Raw genomic sequence first — 26,577 nt, forward strand, 5'->3', positions numbered from 1 at the left:
ACTTATGTACTTACACATCTTTGGAGGCTTCTGCTGGCCCTGAGAACACATGAAAAGATGAAAGTTAATTCAATTTCGTTATGAAATGTATTAAAGGTGTGTCACCTCATTAACAGTTAATCCCTGTGCGTTTCACAATCAGTAGACCATACAAGAGTATTTTTTTCAACAGAACTCTACACTCACTGAGCACTTTATTAGGAACACCTGTACACCTGCCTTTTCATGCAATTATCTAATCAGCCAGTGATGTAGCAGCATTACAATGAAGTGCAACAACAGCAACTGTATCAACAGTCCAAGCTGCTGGTGGATGTGGGGAATGTTTTCTTGAGACATTTCGGGCCCTTTGATACTGATCAATCATTATCTGATTATTGTTGCCGATCATGTTTATCTCTTTATGGACACAATTCAACATATTAATATAGCTACTTTCAGTATGAAAATACACAATTCATAATGTTAATCTTTACAGGGGCAAGTTGACAACACGAACCAATGCCACATTTCACAGCATTTATGGCTTATGTTTCTAATGGCCTTTCAAATGCCACAACACAACACAAAACACAAACAAAGATACAGTAAAAATACCATTTAAGTTTTCACACAGAGTTTACACTTTAGTGTGGTGTTGTTAGTGTATAATCACTGTAACTCCTAATGGACTTTGCTTAAGTTTGCAGTAGTTGTTTTCAGTATGTATGCTACTCCTATACTTTCTGCACAATTAGATTTGTTCAGTTATCTCAGCTCAGTCTGAAGGATTACAGAGAACATACTGTAAAATGACTCAATGCCAATGACACCCTCAATGCCAATGCTCACACCCTCTGTGATCATGCCACAGAGGATAATTGAACTTTTCCTTTGAATGGACAGTATCACAATGACAACAGCGGAAGAACCGAAAAGCCTGCAGGCAGTATACTGGCCTTGATTTGAATTGTAATAAGATCATAATACCTTCAACACAGAGGATAATTGAACTTTTCCTTCCTGAATGTACAGTATCACAATGACAACAGCGGAAGAACAAAAGCCTAATTTCTGCCCTTCAATCGCTTTTTCATGCCGTAGCTCATTATGTTAGTGCAGAATTGTACTCTGAAGAAAAACACTACAAGATCCCCATGTAATAGTAAAAAACTGGAGAAGATACATTACACACAAATACAGCAAATTTCACCCTTGTAGACGAAAAGGCTTTGCACGGTGAATGTTTGAGTCTGCTGACATGACACAGGGGCCTATTCAGTGGCCTGACAAAAGCTCATTCATATCCAAGGGTGCACATCTGGGTGCATAAGACTAGGGATGAGCAATGTCATAGAGAGATATAGAGAGCAATCATTTGAGGCAGTCATTTGAGCTTGGTTAGACCGTAGCTTGAAATTGGAACATTCTTGTATGACTCTGAGGCTTCCTGAATGACTGATGGTTATAATTTGGTTATAAGACCAAAACCGAGAAGCAAACAACTTCAAATAAATGGAAACACTTTACTTTAAACCTCTAACTTAACATGTATAAGCTATACATATACATATACTTGGGCGGCATGGTGGTGCAGTGGTTAGCACTGTCACCTCACAGCAAAAAAAAAAAAAAAAAAAGAGTTCCGGGTTAGAATCCGGTCCTGGGCCTTTCTGTGCGGAGTTTACATGTTCTCCCTGTGCTTGCGTGGGTTCTCTCCGGGTTCTCCGGCTTCCTCCCATCATCCAAAAACATGCACCTCAGGTCAGGTTACCTGGCGCCGCGCTAGTGGCAGCCTGCTGCAGCATCTCCCCCCTGAGAGCCCCCCTGCTGTAGTGAAGAAATTTCCCCTCGGGGATTAATAAAGTGTATCAAAATCAAAATAAAAAAAATCAAATACATAAAGATTCAAAAAATGGTTCAAAACACACTATAATGTAAATATAAAGACATTTTTAACTGTTAAATCATAACTTCTTCTATGACAGTCCAGTAATATATAGATTATATTAGCACATCTATTTCTTCTTACTATATTGTTATAGATTATCTATCTATATACAAAACTGCCACAGGTGGACACTCATGAGTATCATCTTTCAAGAAGGGCCATAGTTTGTGATACATATTCAGAAACACTGCTTATACAACTATACTATATTATACTATAAACTATATGTTTATTACATGTTTACACACTGCTTATAGAAGCTGAATAGGTGCGGTTAAATTAAGATAACAAAAAACAAATTTGTTGTGGCACAACTATATTTTTTTAGATAGATATATTATATATTTAGTATTAAACATGAGTAAGAAGTGCTTCCATTCTTATTTTACATACAATAATGGTGCAGAAAACAGTGTCCTCTGACTCCGGCCTGGTGTCAGCTGGTATGGACAAATGAGAGCAGCCACTTGTCCACATTTGTTAGATTGACAGGATGTCACTTGTCCTTGACTTTGTGCTGAACACTGACCTCTAAGAAGAAGCAGGGGAAAATACAGCTACTGTCCTTCATAGACAAACAAGTCAAATAAGCCACACTTACAGAAAACTCAAACATCTACTCAGATGTTGTTTGCAGGCAGTGTAACCACAAAGTACATCCCATTTAAAGCCCCAGAAAAAACAACAACACTGTGTTTTGTTTCCTGGTAGCTGTCTGTGGCTCTGTTAACATGCCTGGCAAGCACTGATTAGGTACCTGCAAGCCCACTCGCACACACATCTACACAAGACCAAACACACACATCACACCGCTTTAATAGGCCGTGGTGGTGGTGAGGTAATCTTGCAGATACTTCAATCTAATTTTGACTTTAATTTGACTGTAGTGCCCAGAGATTTACTGAGTGTAATTTAAAACATGTATCATCTCAGCCTAAATCAACTGAGAGAGATGTGTTACTTGGGGATAAGCCACTTAAAAAAGCACAATACATGCAGAAGTCCTGCATTATTTATTCCATTTAAATGTGTCCTCTAGGCTTTGCAAATGAAACCATTAATTAGGAATTCCAGCGCTACGTGCTTTCAGGACACAACCAGCACCAGTCAAATGGGTGAGACAAATATGGGTGAATGTCAGGGAAACTGCTTGTCTTTCATCCTCAAACACCCTTGGAAACCAGCATGAACACACCAAAGAGAGAGAATAAAAGAGACAAGAATGACTCTGAGTGTAGACGTTCACTGTCATCGTTATCAAAGCGCTATGTTCCTAAGGTGTCTTTTACTAGAATATGGGAGACCCTTCATGATCGACCCACCACCCATGGGTTTAGGAGACCGCCACAGGTACATACACAAACACACACACACACACACACACACACACACACACACACACACACACACACACACACACACACACACACACACACACACACACACACACACACACACACACACACACACACACTAGAGACTGGGAGCCAGTATGGAATGAATTGCACAACATAGTTGTGTTTGTTTTTACAATCAATTGAAGACACAAATTTTATAATAAACTGCAGTCTATTGATTTACGGATAAAATTAAGTGACCAAGAATTCCTGCCCAACACACACACACACACACACACACACACACACACACACACACACACACACACACACACACACACACACACACACACACACACACACACACACACACACACACACACACACACACACACACACACACACGGACTGGTAACCTCAACACACTTCATTTACATTCAAAACACCTTCTCCACTTGGTGCAGATACAGGGCAACTGTCTCTCTCACCTTCTCACACACACACACACACACACACACACACACACACACACACACACACACACACACACACACACACACACACACACACACACACACACACACACACACACACACACACACACACACACACTTAAACAGATGCACGCAGAGATTCCTGAAACACTCACCCCCTCCTGAGGTGCTGGTGGCTGAGGAATTGCCACAACCCATTTTGCATCGATGCAGCCACCGTCTAAGCAGAGCGAAGGCGCTTAACAAGTCGAAGGATAAGGAGGAAAGGAGGGAGATCCACAACACATGGGGAAAAGAGGAGAGAGTGAGGGAGAGATGAGAGTGGGAGAGAGAAAAGAAGAGAGGGAAGGTCAAAGAAATGTCTCACAGGGATCCCTCTGGTCTTATCCCCCTCCCCTGTATCCTCTCTGCAATGCAATGGAGAGCTCAGAGTGGAGTGAAAGCATGGAGAGAGAGGCTTTTATACACACACACACACACACACACACACACACTCAGAGAGAGAATGAGAGAGGGGGGAAAGAGGGGGGAGAGACAGAGACAGATGCTTTGCCCTCACACGATTTGCTCTTTTTCTCCACCCTGACATGGTTGCCCAGGAAACCAGGGTACAGGAGGCGGAGGGTGGAGTGACACTCAACCAATGGGGAGCCTCCTTTTTATATAAAGGTGTAAAAAAATTGAATGCATTTAAAGGCATTAATATATCAGGCTATGTGCGTGTGACATTCTGTAACAAGCCCAAATTGCTTTTGCGTGCAAAAACATAGAGCACCTTTATTCATGCTTTCTCTATGGGTGGGAAGCACGCGTACATGCACACTCTCGCCCAGAGCTTAACTTCTTTGAGCTCTTCCCTATGAATGAGACCGAGAAGTCTTGGACAATCTATGTATGAAACCACGAGGGTCGTGCTTGGATCAGTTTATAGCCGTCAGTAATCCTCAATGTATCTCTTCTGCTTGTTTCAGTCACGCCGTTGTATACAAGACTCGTGCAATCATATGAGTGGAGTTAAGATGGCAGGATGCACGACATTACCACTCCCTAACAGTGAAATCATTTTACCCTTTCAGTTATTTCAGTGTTATATTACAATGTTAAGATGTCTAATGAGGAGTTTTCAGTGACAAATTCTCCGGCATGAGAAACATGACATCCGAAATGATCATTCTGTTGTTGCGAGACAGGCTAATTATGGTTTCCACAGGCTCCTACACAGGCTAGTGAGTACACTGTGCTTCTTAATGGTGAATCAAATCATGAAATGTAACAAAATGCTTATGTGTCTTAAAGACTCGAAAGTATAGAGATGTCAGACGAAAGTAGTTTTGTCAAATGAATTTGCTGCTGCCAGCTTGTTAGCTTAGCTTAGCCTCGCACAAAGACAGGTAACATCTTGCCAATGTCCAAAGGCCGGCTGGAAACTCAGATGTTCACCCGATTCCCCACCTTGCAAACAGTCATGAGGAAGTCCAAAGAGACCCAGTGGCAACCACCTGTGGCTACTTTGAATGGATGTTGTGCTTTACCAAATGGAAGTGTTGGTGCTGCAGAGTGTCATGGAGCTCCCCACAGATGTCCACCTGGATGTGCCGCAGCACTGGTTCCACTGCTGGACCAGTTTTCCCACTGACAAGAAGGGCTGTATGTCACAGTCTTTTACCGCAGCCACAATGTCCCTAGCAATGCCAGCCTCCATACGAGGAGAGAGGGGTGCAGAGGGTCCTCAGATTAAAGGTGATTGTTAGCAGCATGGATGTTCATCCATTAACTAATAACAACTACAGGAATAATTGACATACAATTTGAAACACACATTCATGTCTTCATTAGGATGAACTGAAAGAGGAAACATGAAGGTACGTCATACTGTGCTGCATGTTGAGGTAAGGGCACCAGGTGAGGAGTTTTACCGCACAATGGTACCAGAGCCCTTTACTAGAAAAATTATGTAAAAGGTTAAAAACAGTTAAATGTAATGGAAAAGGGAACAGAAAAAGAAAAGGGATTCTACCAGGAGAAACTGAATCACGATGGGAAGCAACGCTATTCAGACAAACTCATTTTAATTAAAAATATGACTAGGAAGACCAATTCTGGATTACAAACTTCCTCCCCAATGTACACTTATATATCTGGTAACTTTTGAACTGAGTGCATACATTTTAAATGTTACAAAACCTGAGAAGCTCATGATGAGTTTTTCTGTGGCACAGTGTAATATTTGCTAATTCACAAAGCAGCAAACTGACTCATACTCACAATAAGTAACGTGGCACTCCTTATTTCGGCCCAGTTATTGAACCAAACAAAATACAAAACTTTCACAAATATTCAGCCATGTCACTATTTTACTGAGTCAAAGGTAGTGAGTTTGATCAGTCACATTATTATTTAAAGGATTCATTAGAATATGTCTATGAAATGCGTTTATTTTTCTCTTTGCAGTGGGCAAATAGGGTTAGTATCTGGTTAGTATCTATTGAGTGGATATGGATGGAGATGCGGTTAGTCCTACAGCGTGTGCATAACAAAGATCCTTCAGGTTTGTATAGCCTCCAACTCCTAGCTTCAACTCACCAAGAGAAAGGCAGCAGAACCCCCTAAACATGCCCCATTACCCAAAATTCAACAGTGTGATGTCAGCTTCATATCACTTAGGGGACCATTATCTGTAAAACCATCCGTCTCAGCTGTACTTTGTAAAATTTTTGCACGTTAACGTGAAGAAATTAATGAAATGATGAAAATGGTACAAAATTACAGCTTGTGCACATTAGCATATTCTGACGTTTTGCTCAAAGCTGTAATAAAGCACAGGATTACAGAGTTGCTGTAGACTCTTTGACTTTTGATATTGCCTGATATGACATGTTTTGTCTAGGAAAAGGCAGATTTTGACCAAATGTGGTACATTTACTCTCAAAGGTACAGATTGAAGGTGAAGGTAAATGACTTGTAATTAAAAGATGATCTAATATACTGTCCCAGTCACAAGCATTTCTACTTTCAGTGATTCCTGCTTTATTTAATCCAAGTTGGTTACGTGTCTTTTTATAGACCAGACTTAGCCGAGCTTGCAAACATAATTATCAAAGTTAGAACTGAAAGAAAAGCCTTGTCTGATTTAGAGCCACAACTTAACCAATTAAACAGCGCAAGTCCACTGGGGAGGAAAGAATGTGCGCCTGCTCAGGCTACCTGGGAGCTTGATGAGAAGCCACTGCCTGTCGCGGCTTGCCTCCATTATCAAGACACTACACAACAAGAAGTCCAAAAGACTGTTATACAACCTCTTCAAGAAAAATATTGAGTTTTACATCTTCTATTTTGTCTCCTTTTAAGAAACTCTTTAAAATAAACATAATTTTACATTATGAAGCTTTCTCCAAAAAACAATGTTTAACTGCTCCCAAAAAAGATCATCTTGTATTTGAAACAGGTGAAGTTATTATATTTGAGTGCTCTTATTTAAAGCAAAAGGTCCATGAAGCACAGATGAAGCCTTTTTTTGTTCTCTCTATGTCTGTAGACCCCACATAACTTGCACTTTGCTCTTTAATTGTTACAACAGCATTGTGAGTAATTTCTAGTACAAATAAGTAGAAATCTGGGCTGTACTGTGATATAATATATGTAACAATCACAAAAATTCAAATGGCAAAAAATATTGAAATAATGCTTCAAACCTCATCCTTGTTTTTAACTGGTAAGGCTGTTTTTGTATTATTGTTTTTGTATTTGGATATATATCATTTTATTTTATTTTTTAGATTACCTTATCAAATATATGTATATATCAATAACACAAATAACAGCCTATAAAAAAAACAAAAAACTATATTCTTTTTTCAAGGTAAATCCTGAAACACACTTATAAAAGTACATTTTTAATTGTTATTACCAAAAGCTATGTAGACGATAGATACAGTAATCTGATGTCAACAGGCTATTTTATTTTGCTTATTTATTAGTCAAATGATAGAATTTTTGTTTTTGTTTTTCCACATTAGAAGTACAATCAAATCAAAACTTGATTAACAAGTTACTGCAATGCTTTAGGCAACAATCTAATATAAGGACACGGTTGACAGGAAATAAGTGATAAATCACTTATTTAATTAAATTTAATTAATTAAACTGTAATCAGTTTAATTGAATGAATCATGCTGTATATTCATGTCTGATTGTTCAGTTTTTCTTGCACATATATACATATTTTTCTTTCACAGTAGAAAACATTTAAGCTGTGTTGGGTCATTCAGATGTAACCATGCGTTCTTACAGGATGTTCAAATGTTGGTGGGTGTTAATTAGATCAGATTACATTAAAATAAAAGAGGAAGCATGGGATTAGAGAACACGCTTTATCAGTGTAGCTGACATTTGAGAAGCAAAACAGCGTGGTGACGACTGATTTTATCATCCAAGATGGGATAAAAATCAATAAATCAAAGATGGTTCATTTTGTGTGTGTGCATGTCTGTGTGGCGTGTGTGTGTGTGTGTGTGTGCGCGCACGTGCGCGCATGCGTGCATGTGCAGCCTCAACAGGAAGTGTGATGTAATTAGAGAACCAGTAGCTCCAACAATACTCAGCACATCTCATGCTCTGCCTATTATTTGTGAATCATGACTGAGGTAGAACAAGAGGAGAGCTGATCACTTCCCACACTTTTAAGTGTGATTTTGAGAGACATGTGGCTCCCTCTCAACTGTGGTTCATATCCATTTATATTGCCAAAAATAATTCCCAGATTGCCTTATAACAATCATTTTATATCTACCTTAGCAATACTGTGCAGGCTAAAAAATGTTGACATCCCATTTAAAAAGAAATTCAAAAAAACAACATAAATGGATGTTGCGCTGAAACATCAGATCTATTAATTGTTTAATTGATTGACAGAAACGTAACTCTTTTAATTTAACTCTAGGAGAAAACAGAACTTTTGCTGTCCACTAACATTTGTTTGATTTGATTGAACAGAAAGTGAAGCTTGTAAATGAATTAATTTTGAAGAAAAAAATCAAGGCCTATCTGCCTCAATTATTATTTTGATACGCTGATGTTTCTGGTAATATTGTTCTTTTCAATATCATTTTGAATCCAGAATTTGTACGAGCAACTAAATATTTTTACTTGGCTCTAATGATAAATTTGCTTCAGTAAAAGATGTGAGTGCTGCTGCGTGAAGACTCATTCTGTTCTCACAATCGGTCAAACAATAATTTATGGACCTTAAAAAAAAAAAACATTAAAGGTTGTTGTAGTGTAACGACGTGCAATCACACATTTTTGTAAGAGCGTGACTTTTATTACAAGAGGAGAATTTCTTATTTTGAAATTAAACGCTGCAATTCTTTATGTGACCGCAGAGGGTCGCTGTTTACAGTAAAATGGAAAACATTCCAGCCCGACTTCATCTTTAGTTCGTCGATAGCGTCAGAGTTTTTCTGTAAACAAATCACATATTTAGAACAGAAGGAAATTAAATATGAAATTACAAATATATAATCCAGAGTTTGAGTTTGGCTGTTTTTACCATATATATATATATATATATATATATATCTCTGTTTTTTACTGCTCATCTCACCAATTGCTGTTGACGGTGACGTCATCAGACTGATTCTTGGCCCCGCCTCCAACTGCGACGTGTTCCTCTCATCCGCGCGGAGACTTCTGGGAAACAGAGTCCACGCTTTCCATAGCTCCAGCTCCCGTTCCCTTCTCCTCCACCGCTAACAAGATGCCGGCCGTACATCACAAACTGCTCCTGGAGGACGCTTTACAGGACAGTCCTCAGGTAGGCCTTGTAACGTTTAGGGACCCCGACTGTCAGGTTAAGGGCGTTACGAGCGCCGAAAGCGAGCTTCCTTAGCCCGGACGGTATCCGGCTCCCGGTGCAGGCTCTTCCCGCCGGCCGATGACAGCTCTCGGTTTGTTATGGGAACGTAATCCTCCGGCAGCCTGCAAAACGCTGTTTTAATTCACAACGGCACGTCATCACCATCTGCTTTTGTACGTCTTTGTTGTATTTGGGAAGCCACCGGCCCGTGACGGGGTTTTCCTCCCACTGTCAGAGGCGGTTTTCAGGCGTGCCTCCAGACCGGTGTCACTCACAGCCTCCTTCACAACCACGACAACCCTCAACGAGCGTTTTATTTCTTACTATCGTTATGAAGTTATATTTTGGGGCTGAACCCTGTTCGTCAACCGGGCCTGATTCCCTGGATGTGGGAGGGGTTTCCATTATCGGACTCCCCTGGCATTAGTCACCAGCCTGCAACAGGGAAGAATCACTAAGTAAACGCTGCATTTGATGCTCACAGGTTTGTAATGCTGAACGGAAGTTGTGCATTGAAGTCTTGAGACCTCACGCATGAGTCTCAGTGATGCCGATGTTAAATCCAAAGGCGGTGGTTGCTGTTGTGGCCTGTTGTCTGCCGTCTGTTGCGTCACTCTCCCTCCTCACAGGGCTGACCTCTGATGGTTCATGCTGCAGGGCCGTTTCTCTCTTTTTGAGGTGTTTTTTTGTCCTTCAAAATGCAACGTCTCCTGAGAAAGGCCCTGCGTCTTTCTGCAGTGAAATGTAAACATGGCCGAGGTTGACAATGGTTATTTCTTTTCGATGTGAAATGACTCACCGTCCCCGTTGTGGTGAAAGTCAACTGGAGTGAACTGTAAACAGACTTTACCTGATGGGTGTTTTCGTATCTGCCCCGCATTGCTGCACCTGTTTATGGGGGAAAAAAAAAAAAAAAAAAAGCTTCACCCAGACAGGATTTTCCCAGTTTGCATAGCCAGCCTGCAGTGAAATCATTACGCCTGTAGTTTCACTTCAAAGCTGCACAGCAGTGTGCATATTGCAGCCACTTTCATTTCTTTCACTCGGAGGCATATGTCCTCTTTCAACTTCTAAAAAAATGTTTTTAAACTTGAGTTTTCATGATGACGGGTTCACAACCAAACCAAAAGCGCCATACAAGTGCAGACCATTTAGCACTTGTGGTTAAAATCCAGTATTTATAATTGGAGCTAATAATTAACTTCACGGTTTGGTTCATCTGCAGATTATATTAGACTACTTGCTTTTATTGTAATTTTTTTTTATAAAGGTCAGAAAACAGCTAAACATGCCCATTATAATGTCCTAGAAACCAGAAAGATGTCTTCAAATGACTTTCTATGTCTGATTAATAGAACCTGATCTCAGAGACATTCAGCTTACCAACTTGTAGGACAAAAAAAAAAAAGCAAAATATCTTCACATTTGGGAACCAGAAAAACAGGATTGAGTTTAGTTCTCAAAATAATAATTGTCTCTCTGTTCATTAGGACCATAATCGTTTTTATTCTGTCTGCAGTTATCCAACTATTTTCTCATCTATTCCTGCCTTTATCATATTGATCAAAAGAGTGTGTGAATGTTTTGTCTCACAGACTCGCTCTTTGCTCAGCGTGTTTGAGGAAGATGCGGGGATGCTTACAGACTACACCAACAAGCTGCTCCAGTCCATGCAGCGAGTGTTTGGAGCCCAGGTACTAAACAAAACACAAACATACAGACACACTCACATCAGCTGTGTGTGACTGTGAAACACACACACACGCACGCACACACACACACACACACTTCACACCTCATTTTATTTGCCTGACCGAAGATGATTCTGGGTTGGACATATTTGCATCAGTGAACTACAGTACAGTTTTGTTTTGATTTGAAGATGGCGCCTCAGTCTTCGTTTCCGATGAGACAAATATCCATCTAGGATATCAAACACTAACCTCACCCTGTAGAAACAGATGAGAAACGTTTGAGTATCGAAATTCATTCTTGAACTTTGTAAAACAAAATCATATAAACTGAAATGTCCAGTAAGATGAAAATTTAATTTGAAGCGGTTTTTAAACTGAAAGGGTGTCAGTTTGTCCTCACATTTCCCCAGTAAGTGTATTGTGTAGCTGTTGGTGAGACTTCACTGAGCAGCATGCTCACTTGTTGCCGTTACATCACATGTTTCATTGTTCTGCTCTAAAAATGTATATTAACATGGCTTTAGACCTTTTCTGAACCAACCGTGGTCCACTGGTACAACTGGCATTTATTTGACATGAGCCTTGATCCGCCCGTTATTCCTCCGCTTCCTTTTATTCATTTATAAGGCTGAAGAGCAAAATGACATATAGAGGCAAGAGACAAATCCTAAGTAATCCAGTCTGTTAACATGTCGCCGTCCCTCCATCTGTTCCCCCGACAGAGTGAGATGGGATTGGCCACAGAGCAGCTCTCACAACAACTTCTGGACTACGAGAAGAAAGTAAGTATGGGTAGCATCAGCGTGACTTAATCCTTGATGGGTTCTCATGGCGAGTGTTGGCGAAATCCTTCAAGTAACTCTGCAAATGTGCTGCAACAATTATACTCCATATGTGACTGCATGAAGCAAATAGAACTTCTATCATGAGCCGTGTCAGGATGGGTTGTCGTGACACACCTATTAGGATAATAAATGTCTGCTGAATATCTCCTAACATGTGAGTATGCCTCACGCCATCTTTGCATGTGGATCTCTGTGAAATCTCTCTGCATGAAAAAAAACAACTTGCAGAAGTGCCTCTGTGGGTAATCTATGATGTTTTCTGCAGCTGACAAGAAGCAAAGAGTACAATAGTTGCTGAAATTAGTGCAGCATTTATTTTAAATCATGCAGGAAAAAAAAATGATATGTGGATCAAGCTGAAAGACAAATGCTGGACATACTGAGTGCACGTTGGGTAGAAGAAAAAAACAAAGCATTGATGTGCAACTGCTGCAACCTTTTAGCTCATTTAACAAGGGTTATAACTCAGCATCCCAGTACTGGGTTCATTAACATCTTTGGCCTCGTTCCATTTCGGTGATGTGCCAGAAATCCTGGCAGAACTTTGAACTTCTCAGCCTGTAGTATGGGCTGGCTTGACGCAACATTATGCAGTTTCATGGCTAAAACGTCTTTGTTTCTGTCTAGAATTTTGCCCTTGGAAAAGGTGACGAGGAGGTAATCAATACGCTGCAGAACTTCGCCAAAACCGTCGGGGAGGTGAGGCCCGTGCTCTCGACGTTGTTGTTCCATGTGTGTATATTCAGGTGTGGTGCGTGCGCAGTGGAAGAGAGGGATGATAAACTACCGCAGAGTCTGCAGTTGGTCCTTTTATCCCATTACAAAGGATATTACACCCGTTTTACTCGAGCACGCTGGAGAGAATGACCTCAGTGAGAAGACCTCAGGACTATCATCCCTGGAAGACCAGAACTGAGTGTCTGAGAGGGGAATGGTGGGGTGGATATGATGTGCATCACCCCGGATGGATGAAGCAGCAGCAGCAGCAGCAGGTTATTGGATGGGTAGATGAAGGTGGGGCTGTGCAGGCTCACGAATGTAGACTGAACAGATGGGCCTTGTCTCTGTCAGCCGTGGGGGTCCACTAGCCTGCCCAGTCAGCACTCAGGAAACACACACACACACACACACACACACACACACACACACACACACACACACACACACACACACACACACACACACACACACACACACACACACACACACACACACACACACAACTGCTCAGAGGACACAGGCTGATTGTTTGCTTGACCTTTTACCTCATCCTCTACAGAGGAGAGCTCATTTCACAGTGAGAATTAGGTCCACGACTTCACCTAATCTGCTGAACTTCAGCACTTGCTAAATCATTCAGATTAAACTGGATGTCGGCTCGTTAGACGTTGCCATGTAGCTTGTTGATAAGCGTCGGGAATAGCTGCAGGGAATAACTGTAGGATTTGCTCGTTTGTGCGATGCCCGTTTCCAATATCAGAGTAAACAGTAAGTTTTATTATTCTCTTTATGAAATGCGCTCTTCCACAGTATGGGTTTATTATGATGTAGGGGAGGCATCGTCTGCCGTTATGGCCGCATTTCACTGAAGATGTAATTTTCCGGCTTGCTGGCAGGAAATGGTTCTGTAAATATTAAAATACACTGAAATCCCTCAAGATGTTTGGCAGGGGTTCATCTGCTGTTTGTGTCCTTGCGCGGTGCTTGAGATATGTGTAATCTGTTTTGTGTGGTGCAGCTGAACTCGCTCCACTCCGAGTTAGCCAACCAGATGGCTGACGGCATGGTCTTCCCCTTGATCCAGTTCAGAGAGAAAGACCTCACAGGTAGAGTCGCACAGACATGTACAAAAAAAAAAAAATACTCATTATCATAGTGCATGTCTTCATATCGTTAGAGGAAAGATAATAAGATAATATAAAGATACAAAACAAAACGATAATGAACTTTTAAACATCTGTTGTTGATATTTTAACAAAATGTGCTAAATGTTGAATTTTTGCAGAGATAAGTACACTGAAGGAGATATTTGGCATCGCCACTGATGGTAAGTACACACTTTTATGAGCTTGACAAAATAAATGAAAGGCAGTAGTTATTATCTGACACTCGTGTCTTTTCTCTTGTGCTGTGCAGAGCATGAGGCAGCTATGGTCAAGTACAGCCGGTTGCCCAAGAAGAAGGAGAATGAGAAGGTAGAGTAACTGCAAAGTGCTTTCTCAGCTTCATGATGCAGCGGTTTTTTTCCCCTCATCCATTACAAGCTGTAAAAAGACTTGCAGTGCATTAATGCCAGTGTTAATGCACTTGGAGTGTTTTATAAGCGTTTGGAAAAAGCACAGAGATAAAATGAAATAATCCTCAGCTACCAGGCTTCACCGTGGTAACACAACCTTACCAACACTCCACATTATCACGGCTGCAAAGATAAGGTTCTTTTGCTATTTGCGTGTATTGAACGTGTCAGCATGTCTTCTTAAACAAACAGGATAATGCGACTTTGTTGCTTATTTGTATGCGTGTGAGAGCAGGACAAATGTTTGCATATGTATGAGTACGTGTGCAGAGCCTGATAGTGCGTTTTATGCCGGACACTTCTACATTTGCATGTTTAACCCTTTCCTGTCCGGACAGCTGAAGGCCGACTTGGTGAAGGAGGTGGCCTACACCAGAAGGAAGCAGCACCAGGCCTCGCTGCAGTATTACTGCGCCCTCAACGCCCTGCAGTATCGCAAGAGAGTGGCCATGCTCGAACCGATGCTGGGCTACACTCAGGCACAGGTACTGAGCTACCGCACACATATAAACCGAGCCAGACCTGGTCGTCATATCGGTATTCAAAGTCAATATTTAAAAATGAGACCCGATTTCTTCATTGGTTTACAAAGGACACTTGTTAGTGTGTAACGTGTTGAAAGAATATGAACTACTACTACTACTACTACTTTGATACTGTCCTAAGCCACAATTATTCAATTATTTGATTAGTCAATCAGAAGAAAATTAAGCTGGAACTATGTTTATGCTGATGCAATGGTTTTAATCATTTTTCAAGAAGAAAATGCCAAACATTCTTTGTTTCCAGCTTCTCAAATGTGAAGATTTAATGCTTTTCTGTTTCATATATCAGAGCAAACTGAATGTGTTTGGGTTTATGACTGTTAAATCAATATTAATAAAGGAGGTATTTAAATACATCCCCTTTGGCTGTCTAACATTTTACAGACAATTGATTAATTGATAAAATAAGGGGGAGATCAATAAAAAATGAAAATAATAGTCACTTGCAGCCCTATGTGTGACAGCTGTAAAAATGAAATGAAATATCATATGAACGACTCGCTGTGATGTCTTTTCGTTCAGATCGGCTTCTTCAAGAAAGGCATTGAGCTGGTGTCAAAGAAAATGGACTGTTTTCTCTCTTCTGTGTCCAACATGACGCAAAGGTAAAGAATATTTCATTAACTTTAGTTTTAATGCGTCTCATAGAAGTGATTAAGTGATTGTTTGGTAGGATTCTAAACAAAACAAATTTCAATGTCATGCTCTGATTTCCCCAAAATCCCATATTTTTGATTTTACAACATTGTGCTTTATGATTTTGTCTTGTATTTGAATGCTTTTATAGAAAAAAAATAATAATCTAATTTCTGAACGTCTGTTTAGACAGATGTCACCAGTATTAAAACTCTTCTCTGTCCAGTATCCAGGCCCAGCTGGACTCGGAGGCGGAGGCCATGCGTATGGCCCAGAGGGAGCTTCTGTCTGTGGAGGACACTGTCTATATGCCAGATAAGGACGACGAGCCTGTCAATCGCACACTTATCCAGAAGGCTGGCTACCTAAACATTAGGAAGTAAGATTAATTACAATCATGATGGCCCTATCTGAAATCCAAGGACACTTCCTATTCATGTAGTGTTTCACAGTCAATATGTTAAAGGGTGTCTTTGAACTGAAAACAAATTGAACAGCTGTGGAACAAGCTTTAAATCTGTCCTTGTTTCACTTGTTTGACATCTTGGATTTTGTCAGGAAATGAAATGTGGTGCAATACATGGTGCAGTCAACACACAGTGGCTACAGAAGAATATGAATGTCTAAATTACCCAAACACGACCGAAAAAAAAAAAAAATTTCCCCTCTTGCTAGAGTCGCTTCAAATCCGCACAAACTCCGTAAACAAAAGGTCTGTCACAGCAGACGAGGTGGGTCAGGTAACATGTTGACAGTGTGCGCTGTCAGCTTATTGTAGAGTAGATGTATGAGAGGGGAAACTTCCTTAATGGCTTCAGGGGATAAAACTGCAGCGTAGCTCACATTGTGATTTAGTGAAATGTCAGAGCTGTCAAACTCTGTCTCTCCCTCATATACATCCAAAGTCTTTGACAAATGTCCGTGACACCAGAGAAAAAGGTTTCCACGGAATGCCATCCTGTTTAATGACACACTGCCAGCAGCCTCAGACGCTTGTCAAATGGAGCCGAGGCCAGAGAACATTTGCTATTTCAAATGGTTTCCCAATATTAAGGGTCTGAGTCACACAGGGCTGCGTGAGCCATAATAATCAAGGGCAAATTTATCTGGGAATATCTTGTGACCAGACTGTATGCGGAGAAGGCTTCCAGATAAGCAATTCAAATGAGTCATACAGAGCAGCTGGGTTTGGAATGAAGTGACTCAGGGTTGAAATTGCATTGTCATGTTTCGACAAAACAAATTTAAACCCAAAACGGCCTTAAAATCAGATGACAAGTAAAAAACAGAGGAACACTCGGCATTTATTTATGAAAAGTAATTTCCGTTTTAGATTTTGAATACCAAATCATGTATCTAAATAAGTAATGTGGCTGATTCCTTATGCAACACAAACATGATTTGATCAGAGGTGTAAAATTGGAGATGTGGATTCACAATAAACAATACACCGTTCATTACCATAAACAAGATGTAAATGCATAGATATTGTTATGCAAGATAAAAGACCAGACTGCTGATCAAAGAGAAAGGATGATGCCAAACAATGACTTGTAAACACAACCTGAATGTAATAATTCCATATTTGTATGCGACATAAAAAGAGGCATTATGTTTTTGGGTTGTCTGGCCATCTGTCTGCCTCAGTCTTTTGAACGTGATACCTCAGGAATGCCTTGAAGTAATTTCTTGGACTGTGGTACAAACGTCCACTTGAACAAAAGGATGAACAGATTTTGATGCTCAAAGATAATTGTGTTCTCACAAAACTCATTTGTGATCATAACTGTAGAATTAGTGCACTAACTATGACCAAAACATATTTTTTTTTATCAGTTTTTTATGACAAATGTCTAAGAGGCTGAAATGATGATGAAGAGACATTTTATATACTAAAGGTACAACTTCACTGTCGCCTTTATAATTTTTCTAAAGCACTTTTCTCACCAATATACAGTGCTGTAGTTCAAGAACAGAAAAGGGGGGGGGGGGGCAAGAAAACTCCCCAACAAGAGAAGGGAGATCTACATGAAACGTTGCTTTTGTGCTTTCAACTACACTGATTGAAAAAGTAACGATAAGAAAATTGTAATCATTCCAAGAAGTGTACCTGCTTCAGTCAGCCCCAGAGACGTGGGTGTTATGAACGCTGATGGTTTTGCAAGAAATACATGCAGTGTTTGTGTGTTCATAGCTGGTCAATGAACATTATGTTTATCAGGCTCTGTGTTTGACATGCTCCATGTTGCCTGGTACAGATGGTCCATGCAGTATTTGATCAGTATTGCACTTCTCAGCTGTTGTCTGCCTGACAGAAACTCGCGTATTTACAACTTTGCACAAAGCTAAAACACTGTATACACGCATGCATGTGTGCAAAATGATTTTATCCAAAGCCGGGAGAGCAAAAACGACGCAACCGTTTAAATACTTATGGTCTGGGCTGTATATTTACCGCCTGCCTTGATTCGCACACCTTTTCCTCCTCTTCTTCAGTAAAACAGGCCTGGTGACCACAGCCTGGGACCGCCTATACTTCTTCACCCAGGGGGGGAACCTCATGTGCCAGCCGCGTGGAGCGGTGGCGGGGGGCATGGTGCTGGACCTGGACAACAGCTCCGTCATGGCTGTGGAGTGTGAGGACAGACGCTACTGTTTCCAGATAGCGTCCCCTTCAGGAAAGACGTACGCCCGCCTTCTCCACACATCCAACAATTAGACCAATGCAGAAACATGAATAAGTGACTGGGTGTGCTTTATTAAACTCTCTTCGCGTCTCCAGGTCAATGATTCTACAAGCCGAGAGCAAAAAGGAGTATGAAGAAGTAAGTGTGAAAAAGGCCGTTCAAACAGCTGTGTTTGATCTTCGTTCTTTCACATCTTCATCGCAAAGAAATCTGCTGCTACAAGTATCTGTCACAGAACAATGGAGGAGCTGTCGAGACTCATTTGTGTGGTTTTCATATGTGGATCTTGTGCTTGGACACATCTGACTGACCTGCCACAGCTGCTTTCAGTCAAGTGATTTCTTGCCGGAGCTGGCGGAAGTCTTAATTTGGCTTTGTGTTTCTTTTTCAGTGGATTTGCACTGTGAACAACATTTCCAGACAGATCTACCTGACTGACAACCCAGAGGTAAAAGCTTCGTACCCAGTCGCACGGATACACAATGGAAGTTTAAAAAAAAAAAAAAAAAGTAAACCAGACGGAATAAAAGTTAAAGGTAGTTTAACTACCCATGTTGCTGTCATTCGGTTAGTCGGTGACTATTTTCTGCCTGTTTAGGGAACTTATCTTCTGCTTAAGAAACAAAAAGTAATTGTTTTGTTTCAGTGCTGTTATGTAGCCCTCCCTCCCTCCTTCCTTCCTTCCTTCCCTCCATCCTTCCTTCCTTCCTTCCTTCCTTCCTTTCCTCCGTCCGTCCGACTTCCTTCCTTCCTTCCCTTCCTCCTTCCGCCTTCCCCCCCTCCCTCCCTCCCTCCTTCCTCTTGTATCTCACAGCTGTCGTTGCCTTTACAGCTACTTAATCCCAGGATTTCACATGTTTGCCGGAGGCTTGTCTCTATGAAATGTTTATTATTCGGAAACAAATCTCGTGTAACTGCTTCCAAAATCGCCCTCTCCCTCACTTAATTATTTCCTCACCGTGTAGTTTTTCATCAAAATAAGTCATTATTGCAGATTTCAGACACTAATCATCAGGGTTTACATCAGTTGTTGTCACCTGAAAATTATACGTTTATCACCTCAGGAGCAAATAGCACAGCGCTGCAGGATTTTAAGCGAATAGCTGCGTGTTTGTACACAGTACAGAGGCTGCTGAATACCGTTTTACTTTGTCAATTGTTAAGGACACGAGACAGAATTGAGACAGCGCAGTGACGGTAATAAGAAAAAGAAAATGCAGACTGTCATTCCAGTTCATGCAACATAAAGATTATGAACAAAACACACAAAGGAAAAACACAAGATATGCTGGTCATGAAGTATAAAGCACCGAGCGGAAGATTGAGGATGATTGCCGACACAATAACAAAGATGATCTAATTGTTCCAATTAAAACGATTTGCCCTCGTTCTCTTTCTAACGTGGGTGTTTGGGAAACAGCCCGGACTCCCCCTCAGTTGTCTCATTTATTGATCCGTATTCTGCGCCTCCTTTGGTCTCTGTGATTTTGTTATTGATACATTCTAGGTGTTGTTTCCACGAATTAGATTATATAAAGCCAGTGCCGTGCAGTGACCAAACTCGGTCTCCAATGACCCCTTCATTTAAAAACATCCCCTTAAACAGATGACCGTTTCTCACATATATTAAGGCACTAGCTCGAATTATTTTCCCATTTGTATCCACGGACTACTTCGTCAATTTGTTTTGAACGCTAATAAATTAGTCAGTTCCCGCAAATCCTAACCCTCAATGACACGACTCCGGCTTCAATTGAAAAGCTTAAAAGGGAAATCTGCTTTTTTTTGTTGTTGTTTGTTGGAGGGATTGATGCTGGTCAGTAGACCCGTTTATGTTGCAGCGAGCAAACGTGAGATCGAGATGGCGAAGAGGCCGCCGACGTTTTAGGTACATTTAGACACTTTCTAAATGACCCGCCTGCCGATGCTGTTTGTTGGATGTTAGGCCGTGGCCATCCGGATGAACCAAAGCGCCATCCAGGCCGTCACTCCCATCACCAGCTTCGAGAAGAGACAAGAAGGCTCGCCCAACCCCGACAGGTCAGGCACGCTGCTGCTGCTGTAAGAACACTACACACACACACACACACACACACACACACACACACACACACACACACACACACACACACACACACACACACACACACACACACACACACACACACACACCGTGTCGTCTCCTGAAGTTTACGAGCTCACTATCTGACTTGTGACGAGACTGTCGCTCGTCATTGCTTTGCTAGCTGCGTGTTGAACACGGATGTTACACTTTAATAATAATAATTTTAAAAAAAATAAACTTTCCGTTTGTACAGCATCTTTCGTGCGTAGAATGCAACTCAAAAGTGCTTTGCAGGATTATCCGATTTCATGTCTTTGCTTTTACCTTCGTCTGTGAAGCGCTTTGAGCTGCATTTTTGTTGCACACAAGTCAGCAATAAAAAAATTAAATTTTTTTTTAAAAAAACGTGCAAGTTCATAAAAGTAAGTCTTGAGCTATTTCTTAAAACTGTCAGCAGAAGTCGGTGTTTTCATTTGCAGCGGAAGTTTGTTCCGAACCTTAAATGCATAAAAACAGAAGGCCGATTTTTACAGTTCATTTTCGAAGTTGGCCGGCCGGCAGTACTAAATCTCAGAGAACGGTTCGATAGATGAAGCTCCGTGTTCTGGTTCAGGCAGAGCGCTGAAGGGGCCCTCGTGTCGTCTAATGTACGCTCTGTATTATTGATAGATCTGCTGCTCGGCTAGCGTCGCATTCTGACAAGTAGACTTCTGCTTTTCAAGTCTGTCTAAAAACAACAGTCGGCTCTCGACATCAAACAGGTTTTGCTCGCTGTAATCATTCCTCCTGCTCGCGCTGCCCTAACGAGATCACTTGTCAAAGCAATTCCAGCGTAGGTGAGGGGAGGCTGTTATTATTGCTCCGTCTGATGAAAGTGTGTATGTTTTCATAGTTCCTGTTTTCAGTATGTGCACTTATCTTCTATTGAGCAGTGGATTTTTTTTTTTTTAGGGGTTAATTCCGGAAAACTCATCTTTATTCTGTGTCTCGCTCCCGCAGAGCAAAGCCAGGAGGTGTTCATGTCGCCAGCAGCGGTTCCCAGAAAGCAGGCGCTGCTCCGGAGCCGGAGGACCTGATCGCCCCTGGGACGCCCATCCAGTTTGACATCATGCTGCCAGCCTCCGAGTTTCAGGACCAGAACAGAGGTGGTGGGAGGTGAGGGGGGGGGGAGGGGGGAGGGGGACGGCTGGGGCAGGACGTTGGCGTGAGTGCTTGTTTGTGTACGAGTAAGAGCCGGATAGTGATGCGGTACCAGTGGGTAGAGTAGAATTTCCTAAACGTTGGCCTCATTGTGGTCATTATATCATTTCCAGGAAGCTGAATGCTTCCCAATAGCTCCACGCAGGGGTTTAATTGTTGTTGTTGGGTTTTTTTTTTGCTTATGTGTGTGTGTTTGTGGTCCCATCCTGACAGACGCACAAATCCATTTGGAGAAACGGATGATGACTGTTCAACAGAGAGTGATGGTAACTGTTCCCCATAACCCAAATGCACTGTAATGGTCCACTCTTTCTCAAGAGCTTTTAAAGTATTATGTATTGTGTGTGTGTGTGTGTGTGTGTGTGTGCGTGCGCGTAGACTCCCTCCTGCAGCAGGTATTCGCGGTGCGCTTCCTGGGCTCCATGGCTGTCCGCTGTGGCAACAACCAGGAGGTGATCTACGAGGCCATGAGGCAGGTGCTGGCCGCTCGAGCCATCCACAACATCTTCAGGACCACCGAGTCCCACCTCATGGTCACCAGCAGCAGCCTCAGGTAGAACTTAACACAGGTTCAGGAACTTTTACATGAATACCACAAAGACATATCGGTGCGATCCCCCCCATTTATATCGATAGAAAACGTCTAAACAAATGCTTCAGTTATTGTTTTCTTTACAATATTGCAGGAGTCGAATTTGATACCATTGCAGCTACCGCTTAGTGCTGTTTGGGATTTCTTAGTAAGTTCTCGGTCCTGTCGCCTGGTCGACAAACAGTTATCCAATGATATTCCTGTAAGTTTTCAATAGTTAGAACGTCGTCTGACACCGTCTCTCTGCCTTCAGTTAGACATTATTTTGATCATCATTAAAACTGTCTTTATAATTACATTTCCTACATTAAAACTTAAATGTGTCTAAATTGGACCTTGATCACAGCTGATAGTCCTAAAATCCTGAAGCATTCCGCATCATGCTGCGCTGCAGGGGAAGAAAAAACAAAACAAAAAAAATCATTTTTAAAGGAGGTTTTAGAGCTAAATCTGTCTTTTTAAATATTACATTTGATCCCACTTCACGTAGTTCTATGGTCTTGTCAGCGGTGGGAATCGCAAAGCCCCAAGATACGAAACCACAGTGAAACTCGAGCCGTCTCATTAAAGCTAATAATATTTGCGACAAAGGACTTATTTTCAGATGGGGTGTCGAGCTGCTGTGGTACCGGGATTGATTTTCATATTTGTTAAGAAGTTTCACCTTGTGTGAGCAATGTTTTTCTCGTATGATATTAAGACACGAAGGAGAAGTCACACGGTTTGTGATTATCCCCGAAAGCTGCTGTTAAAACTTGTTCATGCCTGAACATAATCGGAAAGAGAGACTCGAGCTCACTGACGAGTATTCCCGAGGTGTTTGTATATTTCCACTGAAGTTTCTATTTTCTCTTCTCAACAGGTTGATCGACCCGCAAACTCAAGTCACAAGAATAAGTGTAAGTGTCACCAGAAGATGGAGTCACTACTTTTTTTTTTTTTTTTTAAGGGGTGAGGTCATGATGCGTGTAGTTTAATAAAAAAAAAAAAGACGTTTTTTTAAAAACTCTTTCTAAACGTCTTTCATTTCTCAAGTTTCATCTGGGAGATGTGTGTCAGTTTGCCGCCCACCAAGAGAACGGGAGGCTGATGGGATTCGTGGTTGAAGGCAGAGACTGGAGTGACGGAGACGAGGAGGGAGAGCCTTCGTTCAGCGCCTTCGTCTTTGAGAGCAACACGGAAGGCGAAAAGGTTGATTCACCAACATCGCCGACTCTGAAGTTTTAAAAGGAGATGACGCGTATGAACTGAAAGCCCAAAGTGAATGTTCACCCGCGTCTCTCTTGTCTTTATTCACAGATATGTTACACCATAAACTTGGCCAAGGACATTACAGAAGCCAAGAAGGTAACGTCATCAGAGAGAAGCACTCAAAACGGTTATCCATCTGCATTTAATGTCAAAACTATTTACTTGGTAGTTTGATTAAGAACACTATTTTAAAGGCATAAACACTCTAACACAATTATATAAATTATCTAGGTGTTTTTATTTACAAGGAAATGATCTCACGGTAATATTTCCCTGTAAGGAAGATCGATGACATTTTCTGTGATTACAAAAAAAAAACATTGTCATCATTGCCAAGTTTAATTTTTTTGATGTCTGTTTTCATTTCACAACAATAAACCTTTTTTATTTTGTGACTATTAAAATAAGTAGAAAGTCCCCTCTAGAGGAAATGCTTTACCTCTTACAGCCCCGGTGGCATAAAGGTAGCAGGAGGTACATTTAGAATTGAATTTAACGTCGCAACTTGAGGAATTTAATCACAATATGAATTAAGTACATTCTTACTCAGCTGGGCCTCTGATTATTTCTTTTTTGTTGTTGTTTTTTTTTTACCAGGATCCAGAGGCCCTGGCTCAGCTGATGAAGAACATGCCTCTAACCAACGACGGCAAGTTCCTGCTCCTGGAGCCTGAGACGGACGACGCGACCAATGGAGCAGGACAAGAAGATCTGGAGTCCGAGGCCTAGTCCCACTAACCCCCCCCCCCAAAAAAACAAAAACAAACAAAAAAAAACAACAACTAAGACCAGGGCCACCGTCCAGCTTTTTTTTTTCCAGGAGGGGAAGGCTGACCCCGGATGACGGTCTCATCCTAAAACTCTTGGTACTGTAACACCAACAATAGAGAGTGTAGTTGACCCTGTGTTACTAGATCTCCATCTCTTTCGCTGTGCTAAAAGGCAGATGACGGCAGGGTGGAGGTAAGTTTGGGGGGGGGGGTTGGCAGGACCATTAAAAAGCACATCTCGCGGCTGCTCCATCAGATCTGCTTTTCCGTGGTCACGCTGCCGCGTCGGTCTTTGGATTTGGAGTTCCGTCTTTGCGCCACTGTAGGCGGCGCGCGCATCAAAAGGGACAACCGCTCTGGTACTTGCATACTCCTCGTTGTCTTCTAATATCCCAGGCCAGCGAACAGAAGGTGGTGAATCATTGGCTTCGGTTTAGGTTTATATTTAGGTTTACATAGTTTGAAGTTTTTGTGTCGAACCCTTTTACTTTGTTTTACTTGTTAACTCGTATGCGAGGCTCTTATGCAACAACTTTTGGCATTTATTTCTTGATTATTCATGTACAGAAAAAAAAAAGAAAAGGTGATTGTACCTCGGAGGTTTATATCGGTTCAGTAACACGTGGTGACTACAGAATGCACTTATTGAGAAATCGGAAGGGTTTTAAGTCAACAAAGGGACGTAAGAGACGTCAGTTCCTGACCGTCGCATTGTTTAATGACGTTACCCCCGGTGATCACGTGTCTCGAAGCAGCGGACCCAGCTGGCATGAGTCATTGTTGTTCTTTCTTCATTCTTGCTGCTATGAATTTACAGACTTGACTTTAGCATTCCCACTAAACTGAGTTAAAGTCGTGCTTGACATTTTTGTTTTGTTTTGTTTTCCCTTCCACTACCTGTATGACAAGCCTTTATACCATCTGCGTGTCAGGTCCTCATCGAGCCGCCCTCCAAAAAAAACCACTTCGCTTTTCTCGATAGCTCGTGTAAATACGATCCATCCGAGTGTCCGCGCGATGTTTAATCAGAGTCGATGCGCTCGGCCCGCTGCGGTGCATGATTAAATAATGGCGTCCCTTTGCAGAAGATTGAAGCCTCGACTCTTGAGCGCTGAGCTGTAATACTAGAGAACAAAAAAAAAAAAAAAAAAGTTGTTTTAAATCAACTGAAATGTCAGAGTAACGCATGTAGGCAGACCACGCAGAGGTTGTCACGCACCCGAGGAGAAGCGATTTGCTCTTTTCCTCATACGTATGCTATTCGAGGCAGAAGAATTAAGAGTGAACTGTGAAATCGTTCCGTTTCGACGTGTTTGAGCTGCAGCACTGATGTCGGCGGGCAGACGGACTCCATGCTGAGAGGTTGCGTCGTGTCGGCCTGTTTCTTTTCCCTTCTTCTCCTCTGCTCGGAGGCAGAAACATCTTCAACAAGGAGTGTCTCTCTTCACCTTTCATTCCGACCGCTCTGTTGATGTTGGGTTGCTCGTGACACTGCACATTGTAATTAAAAGGAACAGTCCATTATTTTATTTTTTATTTTTATTTGGGGTTGGGTGGGGGGGAGAGGGGGGATGCGCTTATTCGCTTTCTGACAAGGCGTCACAGAAAAGAGTCACCCGGCACTTCTGCAGCTCGCTCATTTAAAGCTGCAGCTCGTTTGTGTACAAGAAAGGACAGCAAGCGTTTAAACGATGGTTACTGACGGATTAGTTGCGCGTTTGATTCAACTCCCGCGTTTCCTAGTTGAGCTCCAGCTGGAAGCGTCGCGGTCGATTTGACTTCAAATGTAAACAACCAACACGTCTTGACAGCGAGAACAGTCGTTGTTGTTTTTTTCCCCACGCTGACGCACACAAGTCAGCAGAGCTTCGTTTAAAACAAAAAAATAAATAGAAGACGCTCCTGTCAGAATATTACACTCGATAGCCTCCCCAAAGTACCGTTACAGCGTCACGATCCCCTCAGTAAATTGAAGCGGGTTGCGCCGCACACGTTTCTTCCTTTGGGGCGAATCATGCAGCTTAATATGTTCACTCTTCGACTGCCGCGCAGAACGATGGCACACTCGGAGCAACTCGACAGGCCAAATGAAAACGCAGCGTCTTAAAGCTGAAAGCCTGTTAATATGATGGTGTGGATGTTTATGCCAGTTATCGACTGAGGCGTGAACGCATAACGAGGGCAGCGGCTCACCTGTCGGCTCGGCTAAAAAAAAAAAAAAGGCTTGCAGAGGTGCCAAGTCAGCACCGCCGAGTGCAGTCATTTAAGTTCACTGGAGCAGTCGGGAGAGCTTCTCTCGCAGTACGAAGATGACAACCGCCGTCCAGACAACCTTGCTTCTTTTTATTTTCTTTTTTTTAAGTGGCTTGATTCCCTGAACG

At 41.8% G+C, this 26,577-nt stretch overlaps 2 protein-coding genes across 2 annotated transcripts in view; one reads left to right on the plus strand and one right to left on the minus strand.

Annotated features, from left to right (window-relative positions):
- The window catches only part of LOC138619066 (overexpressed in colon carcinoma 1 protein), an 11,231-nt gene extending 7,073 nt beyond the window's left edge, over positions 1–4,158 (minus strand). Inside the window, exons 1-2 of the mRNA XM_069695275.1 lie at positions 3,917–4,158; positions 15–39 (exon numbers count right to left, since the gene is read on the minus strand). Coding sequence (XP_069551376.1) covers positions 15–39; positions 3,917–3,959 — 68 coding nt within the window. The 5' untranslated portion in view covers positions 3,960–4,158. The remainder of the gene's footprint in view (positions 1–14; positions 40–3,916) is intronic.
- Positions 4,159–9,497: 5,339 nt separating this feature from the next.
- appl2 (adaptor protein, phosphotyrosine interaction, PH domain and leucine zipper containing 2) lies at positions 9,498–26,577 on the plus strand. The gene is made up of 21 exons (XM_069695314.1): positions 9,498–9,573; positions 11,211–11,309; positions 12,032–12,091; positions 12,782–12,853; positions 13,893–13,980; positions 14,160–14,201; positions 14,291–14,349; positions 14,789–14,935; positions 15,518–15,600; positions 15,858–16,010; positions 18,128–18,316; positions 18,414–18,456; positions 18,710–18,766; positions 20,264–20,358; positions 21,383–21,538; positions 21,797–21,849; positions 21,962–22,136; positions 23,038–23,074; positions 23,211–23,366; positions 23,475–23,522; positions 24,024–26,577. Exons 1-21 carry the CDS (start codon positions 9,517–9,519, stop codon positions 24,153–24,155), a joined length of 2,001 nt encoding a protein of 666 aa, XP_069551415.1. The 5' UTR covers positions 9,498–9,516; the 3' UTR covers positions 24,156–26,577.

Source organism: Brachyistius frenatus, unplaced genomic scaffold (assembly GCF_029030835.1).
Source record: "Brachyistius frenatus isolate BFR_SWC_R1_liver_20210118 unplaced genomic scaffold, ASM2903083v1 Contig_19, whole genome shotgun sequence".
Classification (NCBI taxonomy): domain Eukaryota; kingdom Metazoa; phylum Chordata; class Actinopteri; family Embiotocidae; genus Brachyistius; species Brachyistius frenatus.

Bases quoted from the DNA above. Each gene is read 5' to 3' on its own strand.
- appl2 (XM_069695314.1), top strand. From the start codon at position 9,517: ATGCCGGCCGTACATCACAAACTGCTCCTGGAGGACGCTTTACAGGAC. The intron at 18,767-20,263 runs GTAAAAGCTTCG...GTTGGATGTTAG, and splicing joins ACCTGACTGACAACCCAGAG to GCCGTGGCCATCCGGATGAA. The intron at 23,075-23,210 runs GTAAGTGTCACC...TCATTTCTCAAG, and splicing joins CTCAAGTCACAAGAATAAGT to TTTCATCTGGGAGATGTGTG.